At 39.6% G+C, this 16409-nt stretch overlaps 1 protein-coding gene across 1 annotated transcript in view; it reads left to right on the forward strand.

Moving 5' to 3' along the window:
- Positions 1 to 5993: 5993 nt before the first annotated feature.
- LOC133367594 (extracellular calcium-sensing receptor-like) overlaps positions 5994 to 16409 on the forward strand; it is a gene marked incomplete at its 3' end in the record, with an annotated part of 36976 nt that continues 26560 nt past the window's right edge. Inside the window, exons 1-2 of the mRNA XM_061591691.1 lie at positions 5994 to 6214; positions 7402 to 7693. Coding sequence (XP_061447675.1) covers positions 5994 to 6214; positions 7402 to 7693 — 513 coding nt within the window. The remainder of the gene's footprint in view (positions 6215 to 7401; positions 7694 to 16409) is intronic.

Genomic DNA, 16409 nt, shown 5'->3' on the forward strand with positions numbered 1-16409 from the left:
CCGGGAAGGCTGGGCAGAATGCAGCAGATACCTGATGCTCAGTTATTCGATCTCCCCAGCTACGTTAACGCAGGATGTCAATATAAGTAGTACAACAACTATATAGAAGAAAAGTGTTCATGGAGACAACCATTACTTTTTCTGTACAAGTTTATTGGAAATGATGTAGCCCATTGCTCTCAGGGACATTTGCAACACAGCTGCAGCTGCATTTACTTATAGTTTAGAGTAGCTATTGAGTGCTTAAAGAAAGGAAGATTTTTTTTAAAAAAAAGTCCTTTATCCACATAGTTGCAAGTAGTTACTGTATACAGGCATACCCCGCTTAACGTCGCTTCACTTAACGTCGCCTCGCTATAACGTACATGCTCCATAAGTCCCCATACCCCACTTAACGTTTGCGCGCTTCACAATAACGTACACTTTATTGCCATGACGCCGCTGCCATCTAGTGGTGATTGCTTGCAGTACAAGTGAAGACAATTGCTTCACTTAAAGTTTATTTTCGCTTAAAGTATACTCTCCAGTCCCATTGCAAACATTAAAGCGGGGTGTGCCTCTATCATTTTTTTTTAAAAAAAGTAGAAGTATGTGTATGTGTGTGTGAGAAAAATCCAGAAGTGAATATGGAAATGTGATGGAAGAGACCTTAATTTGAAAATTTGCAGAAGTATGATAGGCAAAACACACACTGACCCTTCCATCCCTGTCTCTGACTCCATGAACTAGAATCTCCATTTTACAGTTTTCACTCTGTCAAATATCAAACATGAAATGGTGGGATCTTCCTCTACACACACAGATACAGTTTGTCTGATGTATTGAAAATAAAGAGAAAGATTTCTTCCTTGGGCATTTTGACTGTCCCTCACATTGATAACATTTAGACATAAACTGGACACATTTTTGTTTGTCTGAGCTTTTGAGACATGAATTATTTCTATGGATTTAGCTGCTCGTTTTTGTTATTGGTTATGCTTTTATGTTTTAGAAATGTAGTTTTAGATGTTTTAAGAGCATTTTTAATGGTGGTTGTATAACTGTCCTGGGCTCCTATGGGAAGAAGTACTTTCTAACAGCACATCATCCATGTTATAAACTGTATTGTTTATATTGTTCTGCTACCTACCTGATTTATTTCTCCTCCCTTAACCATAATAAACATTTTTAAATTAAAAACAGATATCTGGCTGTTTACCTTTTACTTCCAAAGATTGTTCACTTTGTACCAGTTCTTTCATTCATGCTACCACAGGTGAAAGAAACAGCTGTCCTCTGTATGTTGTTGGACTCCAAGTCCCATCAGCCTCTGAAATAATGTTCACTGGTCAAGCTGATGGAAGGTTAAGTCCAGCAATGTATGGAGGACCAAGGCTGGTATGGAATCAGAGAAAGGAGACACAATTGGGAAGATTCATGTTGAATGTTGTTCTTCATGTTTATTTCCAACACATTTATGGACACAGAAAAGTTGACCAATTTAGTCAATATGTTTTTTTCCCCAAGAAGTGTGAAAGACATAATGTCATTATGGACCAAATTACCCAGGAGTGGGGAGGCTAATTATATGTCTCACTATTCTCAGTTATTCTCTGTTATGCATTACAGGACATGTAATTTGCATCAAGACCCCTGTGAGTCATCTGAGGAATACACCTGTTAGGAAAAAAATTATTCCCTAGACCATAAGAGTGTCAAGACACCTACATTATTCTCAGAACCAGTGTTGCAGTGAATCATGGGATGGGAAGGACAACTATTCTAAGCTTCATGAGAACCAAAAGCTTAAGGTGTCTCTCAGACTGTAACATCTCTGTAAAAATGAGATAAAATGTATCCACTATAGATGTTATTATTTCTCTCTGTCTTTAACTCACTATACACAGCATGTAACAATTGTAGCTAGGTCAGCATAAACAAGACATTTCTCAGAATATCTTACTATAATTGTATCCACAAGATTCATGTCATACTGCTGAATGAGTAAAGGTCACAGATGCAGTTGTAACATTTTATCTCCTTTTTGGTGTCAATCTGCTCCTTTTCCTCGCCTTTTCATAACTCTTATCTCAAAACAAGTTTCTTTAAACTGACCTGTGTATGAAGTCTTATCAAAACTCTCGCTTTCTTAGAATCAAAAGAAACGCAACAATGATGAACAAAATACGCTTACTTATCTCTGTAATGCTGTAATCCCATTCTTGATTTTTAATAATAATATACTTTGTTTTACTTTTGACTCTATATAATGAGGCTTCACTTAATAAATGGGGTTCTCTGACCTGACAGATTTCGGTCTGTGTAGAGCAGAGATCTCTCTTGATCAAGCAGTTACTGTGTTGTTTTACTTTGATATCTGGCTGAACCACTACCAGGTAAACTAAAGCTAAAGCTAAAGCTTGCACTTCTATTCGGGGCTGAGGTGTGCGCTAGCTCACCCTTCCTGGGAAGGGAGGGGGCTTTAAATTTGAACCCAACACACCCTAAAATTCTCATTTTGATCAAGCCCCCATGTTGATTTCTAGAATCTTCATCAAAGCAACACACTAACCAACACCAAAATATCTTTTAAAAACCCAGTTTGATGTTCAGAACTGCATCAAAGGAAAACAAGAGGGGAGGGCAAGACCCCTCAAATAGGCTATTAGATCTCAGGGGAAAGGATTATAGAGCACCCTTCTCTTGACATACTAGTTTTCAATATGTTGGAGTGCTTTGTCTAGGAAAGTGGAAATGTAGTACAAATCAAAATATACTCAAACAAAGGTACTTGGAATATCATCTTCTTTATGATCTCAAGGATCAAATACAGTAATTCTAGTTGTGCCCAGAAAGCAGCTAGGGACCAGTACAAAGAATGTAAAATTGGAGTTCCACATTCAAAACTGCCCCCTTGGAACTACTGGGATCTGCATTCTTAAAAGCTCTTCAAAGGAAGAGCCATATGAAACTGATTACAATAATTTGATCTGGATTTCTCTAGAGCAGTAGTAACTATGTTTATATGAGTTCCATGCTGAAAAAAGTGGTGTCCAGATGAAGATGGTAGAATGGACCCTTGGCTAGCACCTGGACTTCCAAGAACAGCATTTGATCCCAAACCATAAAGACCTTTAATCCAATGCTATCCAACACAATCAATACAGCTACAATATTCTCAACCAACACTACTTCCATCTTCTCTCATTTAAGCTTCATTCTGCTTATCCCACCCAGCCCATCAATTTCAGACATTCTGATTCTGTATCATTTGTTTAAAAAGAATCAACTGTAGACAAACAGAACAAAACTTGCTCCTTAATCTCAGGAGCCATCATGCCAAATTTTGTGATGAAATTCTAAAAAGTGTCCAGATCAGAGTGTTTTGAAATGGTTCAGTCTGCAATCTTGATTTAAAATGTTGCCTAGTAGTAACCAAACATAGATGAAAATCTGCTCCTCAATCTCAAGAATTATCATGCCTAAACTAATTATGATAGTATAAGAGATGTCCAAATCACTGCAGTTTGGAAAGGTTTGGTTTGCGATATTGATTCAAAATAACATTCAATTGTAGGCAAACATAGACCAAATCCTGCTCTTTCATCTCAAGAACCTGCATGCCAAATTTGATGACAATATCTTGAGTTGTCCAAATCACTGAAGGTATGCAAGGAACATAGACAAAAAACCAGCTCCTTTATCTCAAAAAACACCATGCCAATTTTATGATATCTTCAGAGGTATCCAAATCAGTGTAGTTTGGGAATGGTTTAGTCTGCCATCTTGAATCAAAATGGTGTTCAATGGCATCTAAAGATAAACAAAAACTGGCTCCTCAATACCTGGAACCATCATGACAAATTAGGTTATGGTACATTAAGAGGTTCATAAATGGATGGAGAACAGACGGAGAAACAACTTTTCCAAAATATATAGCAGATTGTGCTTCTATGATTTGCAGTTAAGGGATGAAATAAAACACAGAGACATCAGCTTGGGTTGAACAAGGGCCACTTTATTAAATTACAGCAAGAAAAAACCCAATTTAAAGTGACCTGCTGAGGGAAGCGTAGGTGCGGGAACTGTCTATGAGCAAGTAGCTTGCCAAACAGCTCTCGGGCGACCAGCCCCTGTTGGTGTAAGGGCAAGCCCATCTGCTTACACCTTACCCTGACCACACCTTGTAGGTGAGTAGGGGGGCCTTCCCACATCATCCCCACCCGGGGCCGAATAACCCCTGGGTAGATGAGATGAGTTGGCCCCAAAGGCAGCCCATATCCTGTCCTCGAGCCGCATAGCCATGACAGACAGGCCTCTGGAACCACCAATCACCTCCAAAGGTGCCTAAGGGGGCCACCTAGCTGTCCTTAACTATTCCCTTCCCGCACCTTTCCGCTACCAGTGCTATAATGAACTGCCCTGAGAGGGCATTAACCTTTCTTAATGTCAAGTAGCCAATTAGCCAAAACCACCTATTAATAACAACGCCCCATAACCTGATTCCCTCCTCCTCCCATAGTGTGGAGCAGGCAAAAAACCTGCCCGCCAACAAGGGTGGGCAGGATAAAAATTCCTACTCGGCCCTGAAGCGACCCCTAGGCACACCATAAAAGAGGGAGGGCAGGGTGGGCGTCGCAGCTGCAAGAGGAAGGTAGGAGGGGCGGCTGGGCTTAAATAAGCACAGCAGCTCCGCCCCTAAGGTCTGCTGCATCGAGCTCGCATCATAGACGCGATGTGCGACTTTGCCTTCATTCAAGATGGAGGCAGCAGCTTCGTCCCAACCTGCAACTGTGCCCAGCCTGCCAGCTACATGGCAAGCAAGGCATTATTTCTCAGGAATTCTAATTGCCGTTTAACACAAAACTTCCCTATGACATAAACAATCCCCAAGAAATTCCAAAGATAGGAAGCCATGAACCAGATGCCATAGCTACATTTTATCATTCTCTGAAATGAATGCTGATTCATACTCCTCAGGTCTTCTGAACAACCATGAGGCTGGGTTGTGACTACATGCTCAAACTTTAGAATGACATGGGACATACTCCCACTATCCCAACAGTCATCCCTCTTATCATACTATTTTCATTGGCACCGCCAGCTCCTTATAAGAAGAGCCAGTTGAACACTAGTTAATAGTGAAGAATTGTAATGTGACCCAGTCATATGTGTGTCTGAAATATGGATGGAAATAATCAAGGAAGAGTTCAGATATAGGCTAGCTAGTTCCATCCCAGTAAGGCAGGGAGCATCCCTCTACCAACAATGTCAAAGAAATTAACCCCCTCAAAAAATAATTGTGGCCAAAATTTGTCCTCCATTTTTGCAGGGATAATTTTTTTGGTTTGGTGGGTGCATTTTTACCCAATCTCAGAAATGAAGAAAGAAATGTAAAGGAAGATTTCTTATGTAGGCTATCTACTACCATCCCAAACACATTTTCATTCACTACAACTACATCTCAGGGCCTTGTTCTTCATGCATCCCCTCCCCCCAGACATTTAGGAGTACATAATAGTTGTGACCATTCTTGTCAACATGTTTTCTTTCACCAGTAAGTATGCTATGCATAGCACCATGAAGAACTCAGTTCCTTAGGGAAGACAAATTACATGTCTTGTCCTCAATTATATCTACTCTATAATTTTCACCCAGGCTCCTGTGAATCCCCTAAACAATATGTCCTGTAATTTTCCTTTTGACCAAATCCACATGTAGATTTCCAGAAGTTACATCATAATAAGACTGAACTAAGCAAGGCCAAATTATGTTATAAAAAGCTCAGCATGACATTCAGAACTGGGGCTCAGAGGGCAGGGCTCTGTCACTCCAATCCCTGATATATTTCCCTTCCATTTTTGGTGTGTGAAGAAGGGTAAGAGTTCCAAATATTGTACCAGGAGGCTTGTCAGCTTTTCTAATCAGGTTGTTATATTCAGGACAATTGTGCTGAGATGACTGTTGGTAGACAATCTGTGACCTGCATCTAGAGGGCACCTATAATAATCAGAATGATATTGTTGGTGCTGTTGCTGTTGGTGCTGCTGCAGACACCCCACACTGAGTTCCGGGAGCATCCCGCTAAATGTGCTGTCCATGAGCCACTCTCTACTCTTCATAAATATTATAAGAGAGGTGACTTTGTGATTGGTGGAACTGCTTCTCAGGTGCTTGTATTTATGGATAAATTTGTCTTCAATGAATATAAGGATTTTGATCCTACTGTACCCATGTAAGAATCTGCTCTTTTTCTGTTACATATAGTTATCCTTGGACTGTCCATTAATTAAAGAGTATGTATTTCTACTTAGAAGTAAGTCCCATTGTGTTAAATTAGAAGTGTAAATAGGCCTGCAGAGCTGCACTCCGCACTCCATTCTTATGCATATCTACAGACAAATAACTCCCACTGAATTTAGTGGGGCTTACTCCCAAAAAAATGAGAGTATATTCCCTTGCTTTTATCATATCCTTTCCTTTTATGTTTTCCCAGATTTTCCCCCACACTATATTTCTTCATGATTTTAATCACTCCTTTCCATCACATTATAGTTTTTCTTTCTATTATTACGCACTTATCATAAACCCTTTTTAATTATCATAATCAACACTTAGAAATCTTAATCATTAAGATGTAAATAAATAACTATTCCTCTGAATTTTTCTAAATTATTGCATCATCTTATACCAAGACAGCCTCCTTTGTGATATTTCTGTTATTTAGCTTCAAACTGTGATACAGTGTATCATATAGGACTGACTATAGGACTATTGGGTATGCTTTAAGTTGGATTCCTACACTGAGCAGGGGATTGGACTCAATGCCCTTATAGGCTCCTTCCAACCCTACTATTCTATGATTTTGTGATATAGTAAAGTTCCAGTATGTACACACCCTCTAGCTTTGTGTTCCATGGTTCACTTCTGCCCTCCCTCTCAATATGTACTGTTGCTTAGAATCATCAGTATGATCTTTGGTGAAAATTATCAGTTCCTTCATGTTATTTCATCTCATTATGAATGATTTGTTCCTCTTGAAGCATCTCCTTAGAAAAGGATTAAAAATCAAGTAGTGTTGGGTAAAATACTGTGAATTTTATGAATTTTATTAAAACATGGAAGAAAGGTATTTTGGAGGATTAGTGTACAGTTTGATAAATTTCTAAAACAATAGCATTAATCACAGGAATACATATATGCACTTCAGACTATGACTTTCTAGTAATCCGCAGGCCAGTCTGGTACTGAAAGTTGGTATATACTGTATATCGTCACTCAGTCCAACGTTACACAGCTTTAAAGATGTGTGGAGATATATACAATGATTAAGAAGGTCTTGATGAATCAGGACTAACAACAACAATAATCTTCATCAATTATTAGATTACTAAGTGTATAACCATCTAACTTTTGTTACAGGATGGTGACAAAGGATTATCAACAGGCCCTGGCCTTGGCATTTGCTGTAAGTGAGATTAATGAGAATCCCACGATTTTACCTAATGTCTCTTTGGGGTTCCACATCTCTGATATCTACTACAGTCAGAGCAGGATATATTATACTGCAATGGAGTTTTTCTCTGCACAGCACAAATTCATCCCCAACTATCAGTGTGCCATTCAGAACAACCTGATAGCAGCTATTGGGGGACTGGGCTCTGAGACATCACGTCATTTAGCTACTATTTTGGACATGTACAAGCTGCCACAGGTAGAAAGTGCCAGTAGAATTTTCAGAACTATGATAAAGTGTTTGCCTTCCTCTTGCCTTTCTGGGAATGTGTTGGGTGATTGGTTTAAGAGTGTGTATTCATAGAAATATTACTGATGTAAATACCTAGACATTAGTATTCAAATAAGGAATTCAAACACAGGGGTGAATTTGGGGTTCTGAGTATGCTCCAATGGGCAAGAGGGTGAACTATTAACCAGATATTATTTCAAGTGAAATTAATTTCACAAACTGAACAACAAAACAATACAACATCTTGGAAATGTATATGTAGTACTAATTTATCTATATTTCCATCAATAAGTATAAAGATTTGTATATGCTTTATTGCTAGTACCTAACTTCAAAGCATTTACCCAAAATTTATCCTAACCTTGTTGTTCGGAATTTAAAATAAACTATGCTGATTATATGCATGTACAGTGGAGTTGTGATAGTTAGGTCTTAATGGGAAAAATATTAAAGAATATACAGGATATGGTTATTCTATAGCATTAAATCTCACTCAATAATAGGTGAAAAAATCTTTGTGGTTTAAGAATGTACCTATGGCCAACAGATATTTCAATCAAAGTTTAAAAAGCAGGGAAATTGGGCAGCTATAGTGAATGCACCAGGGGAGCAGGATACCTGACCTCCTCTCTGAGATATTGTACTGCCCTACAAATTTGTCAAAATGCAAACAAAATTTGGGCTGGTCTTTCACAATCCAATCTGCTTCCTGTGTAGCTTGGAAGAGTTTGGTAACATGTGCCTCTGAGCATATGGTGAGTGGTGATTTTTCTCTTATCCACTTTTTTCACTGTCCAACTTGCACATCTATACATAGAGATTGGGAATACCATGGTCTGAATTATCCGGACTTCCGTGTTCAGTGATACATCTTTGCATTTGAGGACGTTTTCGAGTTCTCTTATAGCTACCCTCCCCAGTCCTAGCCTTCTTCTGATTTCTTGACTATTATCTCCCTTTTCGTTAATGGCTGTGCCAAGATATTGATAATCCTTGACAAGTTCAAAGTTCCCATTGTTGATTTTAAAGTTACATAAATCTTTCATTGTCATTACTTTAGTCTTCTTAACATTCAGCTGTAGTCCTGCTTTTGTGCTTTCCTCTTCAACTTTCATCAGCACTCATTTCAAATCATTCCTGGTTTCTGCTAGTAGTATGGTATCGTCTGCATATCTAAAATTATTGATATTTCTCCCTCCAATTTTCACACCTCCTTCATCTTGGTCCAATCCAGCTTTCCGTATATGTTCTGCATATATATTAAACAAACAGGGTGATAAAATACACCCCTGTCTCACACCCTTTCCGATGGGAAACCAATTGGTTTCTCCATATTCTGTCCTTACAGTAGCGTCTTGTGCAGAGTATAGGTTGTGCATCAGGACAATCAGATGCTGTAGCACCCCCATTTCTTTTGAAGCATCCCATAATTTTTCAAGATCTACACAGTCAAAGGCTTTCCTGTAATCTATAAAGCATAGGGTGATGTTCTTCTGAAATTCCTTGGTCCATTCCGTTATCCCTTGTATGTTGACGATACGATCTCTGGTACCTCTTCCCTTTCTAAATCCAGCTTGGATATCTGGCATTTATTGTTCCATATACGCTAAGAACCTTGAGCATTGCTTTACTTGCATGGTATATTAAGGCAATAGTTCAATAATTACTGCATTCCCTGGGATCCCCTTTCTTTGGAACTGGGATATATATTGAATGCTTTCAGTCTGTGGGGCATTGTTTAGTTTTCCATATTTCTTGACAATTTTTTGTCAAAATTTGGACAGATTCAGTCTCAGTAACTTGTAGTAACTCTTTTGGTATGTCATCTATTCCTAGTGATTTGCTTCTTCCAAGTATTTGAAGAGCAGGTTCCACCTCACATTCTAAAATTTCCGGTTCTTCATAATACGGCTCCTCCTTGAATGAATCTGTCATCCTTACATCTTTTATAGAGTTCTTCAGTGTATTGCTGTTATCTTCCTTTTATTTTATCTCAGTCAGTTAGTGTGTTTTCCTGTGGATTATTCAACAACCCTACTCTTGGTTTAAATTTCCCTTTAATTTCTCTAACCTTTCGGAATAGGGCTTGTTCTACCTTTTTTATTATCCTTGTCTATTTCTATAAAATAACTATTGTAATAGTTCTCTTTGTTCCTACATCCTAGTCACTGTATTAACGCATTTAGGGTTCTAACAGTGTTTCTGTCTCCTTTTGGTGTTGCTTTCTTTCTATCTTTAACCATTTTAAGAGTTTTGTCAATCATCCATTGAGGTCTTTATCTGAGAAATGAGGTTCAAACAAATTATATTGCCACCAGACCAAAGAAGACTCGGGACACAGCTATGGTATAATGTTATATTTATTAAAATATAACAAATATTAAGCCAAAATCCAATTCAATCAAATTAATCCAGTTTAACTCCTTCGGGCAGGTGAGGTGCAGACTAACTAGTACGGAATACTCCCTCAATCTTAAAATAGGTCAGTCACCTTGGACTGTTAACTCCCCACCACTTTTGTGGGAAAAGTCATCCCTCCTTGCTATTGGAGTCAGGTATGTGGTTCCAACTTCCGCATCCTGGCCCCACCATACAGGTGTTGACCATGATGCACAAGCCAGTCCCACTAGGACACTCCCCAGATCCGCACCAGACATTAAGCACTGATGGTTCCCTAGGGAGTGCCCTTTATCAAAATGTCTCAGCCTCCTTACTTTTCCCCCAAATACCTCACCTGCCCGAATTCCATGCCAGCTAAAGCAGAACAACCCAAACCACTCCCAGAAAGCCAATCAAATCAAACCAAGCAGTATGGAGTAGGCGAAACCAAAGGGATTCTGAAATCAGAATCCCCCCCAAAACAAATCCTACTCAGCCCCATTGGCAACTAGCAAAGCCCATACTGACAAGGGAGGAAGGGCGGGTGCCACAAGGCAAAAAAGGCAGGTCTTCCAGGGAGGAGCGGTCTTATATACCTGCTGATTGCTGTCTCCTAATTCACCCTAAAAATACTACCTGACCCCCCTTTGCTTTCTTCGCAAACCTTCCCCAGCCTTCTATTCAATATGGGTGGTGGCAAACATGCCCCCTCAAAGCTGGAACACCATTCCTTTACTTGGGATTTTATTAGGATGTTGCTAGCTGTGAAACGGCAATCAGCTCCAATTACCACTAAAAGAGATTGGTTTAACTACAGATATAATATGTTGCAAAGATGGCAAAATTTACAGTGCTGATGAAATTAAGAGGCAAAAGACAAGAAAGGAGCTATCTGAAAGAAATGGTTCCTCTTTGTCAATAATATGAAATAAAGGTTTAATCTGAAATATTTGGCATCTTTTCACCTTAATTTTATTTGAAAAATTACACTGTATATTATATTACATAGATATAATAAAAGGTTTTGAATATTTATCTATTTAAAGTGATTTATTATAGATTTAATATAAACCTATTTGCACAGAACTCCCTCTCTCTTTCTCCACAAATAAGTCCTGCCCAGGAAAACTTAGCTCTGTAAAATAATTTTAAAATTGCAACATTGGAAGGTGACTTAAAGTGTACTGAATCAGACCATTGATCCATCTAGCTCAGTTCAGGCAGTGAATCCCCAGGAGTTCAGATTGGGATCTTTTCCATTTCTGCCTGAAAGTACCAGGCGGTGAACCTGAAACCTTTTCTATGCAAAGCAGGTGATCTACCTCTGAGCTACAGGCCTTTGGATAAAAATAGTGCCCAGAAAAAAAATATACAGTAGCTATTTGTGAAATCCATTACAAATATGGAAGAAATAAAGTCTTCCAAAAGAAATAAGACTAATCAGAGATACACAAAAAAGTTTATAGAAAAACTCAGCACAGGAAAACTAAACACATTTGAAAAAAAATGCTGCAAAAATGAAATCTAAAATCAAACTTTTTTAAAATTTCATCCAGCAGACATGTTACAGCACAAAAAGGGTTTTTTAAAAAAAAAATGGGGGGGAGGACAACTTGTGTGAAAGAAATGAGGTAAAGATGGAGTCCAGTTAAAAAAAAACTAAAGCTTCTGTCTGTTCCCCAACTTCCCAAAATGATACCTTTTCTCTCCCCCTCTCCTCCCCTCCTCCCCTCCCCTCCCCTGCTTTTATCTCACAGCTAAATTTAAGCTCTGTATTGGTAAATGGCAGGTGAAGTGGAAAGACATTGATGTTGCCACTTTACTGTCCAGAAATAGCTCCCTTTTAAGTTGGGGCATCTAATGTGATTCTAGGTTTTCATCAGGGCCCAGAACCATTGGAAATATCCAGATTAGAGCTTCCTTCATACTGTGATCCATGACTTAACTTGCTGAGGTCTAGTCAACATTGTGACACTTAGCTTTCTTTTCCATCTTATTGAATCTAGACCCAAATAAGATTCTGCCTTTGTAGGAAAGATAGTGAGGCCTGCCTTGTGAGTCAAACCATGAACCAGCATTTTCTGTTTTCCAGAGACTGCTTCCATTCTGTTCCAATACTGTAGGTTGCATGTTTCCCTGTACACATCAACCACACTGAGGTGGTAGGGGCAATGACCAAGTGAAAGCAGAGCTACAAGGGTAAGGAAACACTCCTGGATTATCATCTTCATATATTTAGATAGGCAAAATCAGTGAATGGACATCATCTATTTATTTATTTATTAATTATTTCAATTTATATACCGCCCTTAGCAGAATAGCTCTCAGGGCGGTGAACAAACAAGATAAAATACAATATATCATAGTAAAAAATCACAAAAACATGTACAAACAAACAACAGAAAGCACAACAAAAATGAAATACAACACAAATTAAGAAGGATACATGTTAAAAGTAGAAAGATTAAGAAAATTAAAAGATTAAAATGCCTGGGAGCATAAAAAGGTCTTTACCTGGCGCCGGAAAGATAGAAGTGTAGGCGCCAGGCGTACCTCTTCGGGGAGGCTGTTCCACAACTCAGAGGCCACCACAGAAAAGGCCCTAGATCTAGTAACCACCCTCCGGGCTTCCCGATGAGCTGGTACCCGGAGGAGGGCCTTAGATTCTGAACGAAGTGAACGGGTAGGTTCATAGCGAGAGAGGCGTCCACAAGGTATTGAGGTCCCACACCGTGTAAGGCTTTATAGGTCAAAACCAGCACCTTGAATCTCGCCCGGAAGCAAATAGGAAGCCAGTGCAGACACGCCAGAATAAGTGTTATATGCGAAGACCGACTGGTCCTCGTCAATAGTCTGGCAACTGTGTTCTGCACCAACTGAAGCTTCCGAACTGTCTTCAAGGGCAGCCCTACGTAGAGCACATTACAGTAATCCAATCTTGAAGTTACCAGAGCATGAACAACGGAGGCGAGGTCGTCCCTGTCCAGATAGGGGCGTAGTTGGGCTACCAGACAAAGATGGTAAAATGCATTCCATGCCACCGAGGCCACTTGGGCCTCGAGAGACAAGGAAGAATCGAAAAGAACCCCCAAACTACATACCTGTTCTTTCAGTGGGAGTGTAACCCCATCCAGAACAGGGTGAACATCCACCATCTGAGCAAGGAAGGCGTTCACCAGCAGTGTCTCGGTCTTGTCTGGATTGAGTCTCAGTTTATTAGCTCTCATCCAGTCCATTATCGCGGTCAGGCAACAGTTCAGCACATCAACAGACTCACCTGAAGAAGATGAAAAGGAGAAATAGAGCTGTGTGTCATCAGCATATTGATGGCAACGCACTCCAAAACTCCTGATGACCGCACCCAGCGGCTGCATATAGATGTTGAAAAGCATGGGGGACAAGACCGACCCCTGAGGGACTCCACAATGGAGAGTCCAGGGTGTCGAGTGATGTTCCCCAAGCACTACCTTCTGGTGACGGTCCGCGAAGTAGGAGCGGAACCACTGCCAAGCAGTGCCCCCGACACCCAACTCCGCGAGTCTCCCCAGAAGGATACCATGGTCAATGGTATCAAACGCCACTGAGAGATCAAGGAGAATCATCTAGGTGTCTCAGGTATTGGATCGACTTATATACATGCACAATACTGTAGTGAAAGCGGGGAGCTCTTCCCTGTCTGCTCTCACTATCCTAGGAATCAATCCCCAGCCTTGGGCAATTGATCCCAGCAAATCCTGGTTTGCCAAGGTTGTGCATGTCAACACCAACCCTGCAAGGTAGTACTGCCACCACCCTTCAGCTGGTTAGCTACTCTGGGGCAAAGGGAACCCCAGAGCCCCCTTAAACACCTGAGCCTGTCAGGACCAGAGGCTAGATACACTCCTGACCCCTTCTGAAGTCTTAGGTAAAAACGTTTCTCGGTTACACGGTAGTTGTGGTCAAATGGCAAGGACTGAATTTAGGAACTGACCCCTTTCTCCAGAATAAACACATGTTGGTTTAAAGTAATTAAAGTTTATTAAAAAGAAAATAAGAAAAGCATAAAAAAGGCTACAAAAAGAAAAAAGGTACACACAAATAATTTGTAGCAGCAAATTGAATCCTAATACCATACACCCAAACGGGTAAGGTGTTTAGTAACAAAGGTAAAAGAAAGTTTCTTGGCACAAATCAAAATAACAAAGCTATCTGCCTTAGCTATACTTACAACAGCATAGGATCTTTCAATGGATAGCCTTCTTCCCCTCAGGGAGTTGCAAGTCAAGATGTAAATAGAGCCACAACAGAACATCACCAAAGGCAAGGTGATGCTCCAAAGTGGGACACCAAACCAGAGTTCTGAGCCTCCTCTTATGGAGGAAAATTCCCTCCCAGCCAGAGACAATTAACCAATTAACATTTTCATCAAAGGGATGAAAAAACAATGTTCCCATAGCACCTGGCACCTCATCTTGGTTTCCCATAACAAAGCAAGGAGTTTTACGGCCTTGACGGAACCAGGCCCCTTCTACTGATAAGAAGGTGCAAAATTACTGTAAGCTGGTACAGCTGTGTTGTAAAAATCACCAAGTCACAGTGATGAAAAAACATCAAAGATTTAACTGCTTGCTAGCAAGCTAACAAGGAAGATGTCAAGGGGAAGAATTCCCCATGAGGCTTTGGGAGTTAGCCATTTTAACTGCAGGCCAGGATAAGGCTGGCAAGCTGGCATGACAAATACCATGCTTCAAGCAAATTTCTGCAGCACCATGTCACTCTAGGTACATATTATTTGGCTGTTGATCACCTGATGGTGAAATCTAATCTTCACATTATTAAAGCAAAAAAGGGGTTCACGGTGAATTTGTTTTACATAAGAGCTGGATAATGCTTCTTCTTTATTTGTATTTAAAATTAAAATATTTCATGACTTCTCCTGCCCAATTACAAAGACCCCATCCCTACTATATATTATTCACTAATTGGCAAAAAACCTTGCGGTTTAAGAACGTACCTATAGCCAACAGATATTTCTATCAAATTTTATAATAAATAATAAATAAAATAAATAATAAAAAGCAGGGAAATTGGGCAGCTATAGTGAATGCACCAGGGGAGCAGGAGACCTGACCTCCACTCTGAGATATTGCACTGCCCTACAAATCTGTCAAAATGCAAACACAATATGGGTTGGTCTTTCACAGTACAATCCGCTTGCTGTGTAGCTTGGAAGAATTTGGTGACGTGCTTCTGAGCATATGGTGAGTGATGGCAACATGTGCCATTTCCAAAGATGGAGAATTACATCTTTGTATGTTTGTTGGTGCTCTTCTTACTTTGCTTCATTCCTGTGTTACTACTGTTTCTACAGAGAATCTAACCTAGAAAATTATATTTCTCTCATTATTCATCCTAGAAATCTGTGTCAAATTTATTTTTATTAATTTCAAAGCCTTTTTATTGGTCAATGCCATATGATGGTGAAGATAGCCTTTTGCATTTCAAATGGAAGGTATGTTCTATTTCTATTTTGGGTGCATTAACAGTTCAATCTGAAACAGCATTTTGATGTAAAATCAGACAATTACAATATGTTGCTACTTAAGCATTGACTCTAGCTGTTGAAAAAACAAACCTGGCCTGCCCAAGATGCATTTTCAGCATGTTTTCTCTACTTAAGGAAAGGTGGGCAAGGTTTATTTAAAAACATAGAGCACATCTAGAATTTTTCTAGAATATATTTCCCCTCTCACTGTTTTATCTTGTGCAAACTGGGACACTCGTCATGTCCATTGGAAACTATTCTGCAGAATAGTTAGTGCCATTATACCACAATTGTTTCTGGAGCTTTTTTTTAGTGTTGCAGTGTTCCTGTACTTCACATATTCACAGAAACAGAAGCAAATGAGAATGATTTACTATAGGAAACTTGACTAAAATTGCAAAGTAAATCAAACATATTTAAAGTGACTATATGAACAATGTCAACTGTCTTAATGTTGTTGCTTCCTCCCTGCTAAAACAAGATCAACACAGCACATGTCTTGTTTCTGTTATCTGGGCTGACTGTAAGTATTGCCACCACTCACCATATGCTCAGAGGCACATGTTACCAAATTCTTCCAAGCTACACAGCAAGTGGATTGAACTATGAAAGACCAACCCATATTGTGTTTGCATTTTGATAAATTTGTAGGGCAGTCCAATATCTCAGAGAGGAGGTCAGGTCTCCTGCTCTCCTGGTGTATTCACTATAGGTGCTCTATTTCCCTGCTATTTAAAGTTTGATAGAAATATCTGTGGGTTATAGGTACGTTCTTAAACT

Source organism: Rhineura floridana, chromosome 11 (assembly GCF_030035675.1).
Source record: "Rhineura floridana isolate rRhiFlo1 chromosome 11, rRhiFlo1.hap2, whole genome shotgun sequence".
NCBI lineage: Eukaryota > Metazoa > Chordata > Lepidosauria > Squamata > Rhineuridae > Rhineura > Rhineura floridana.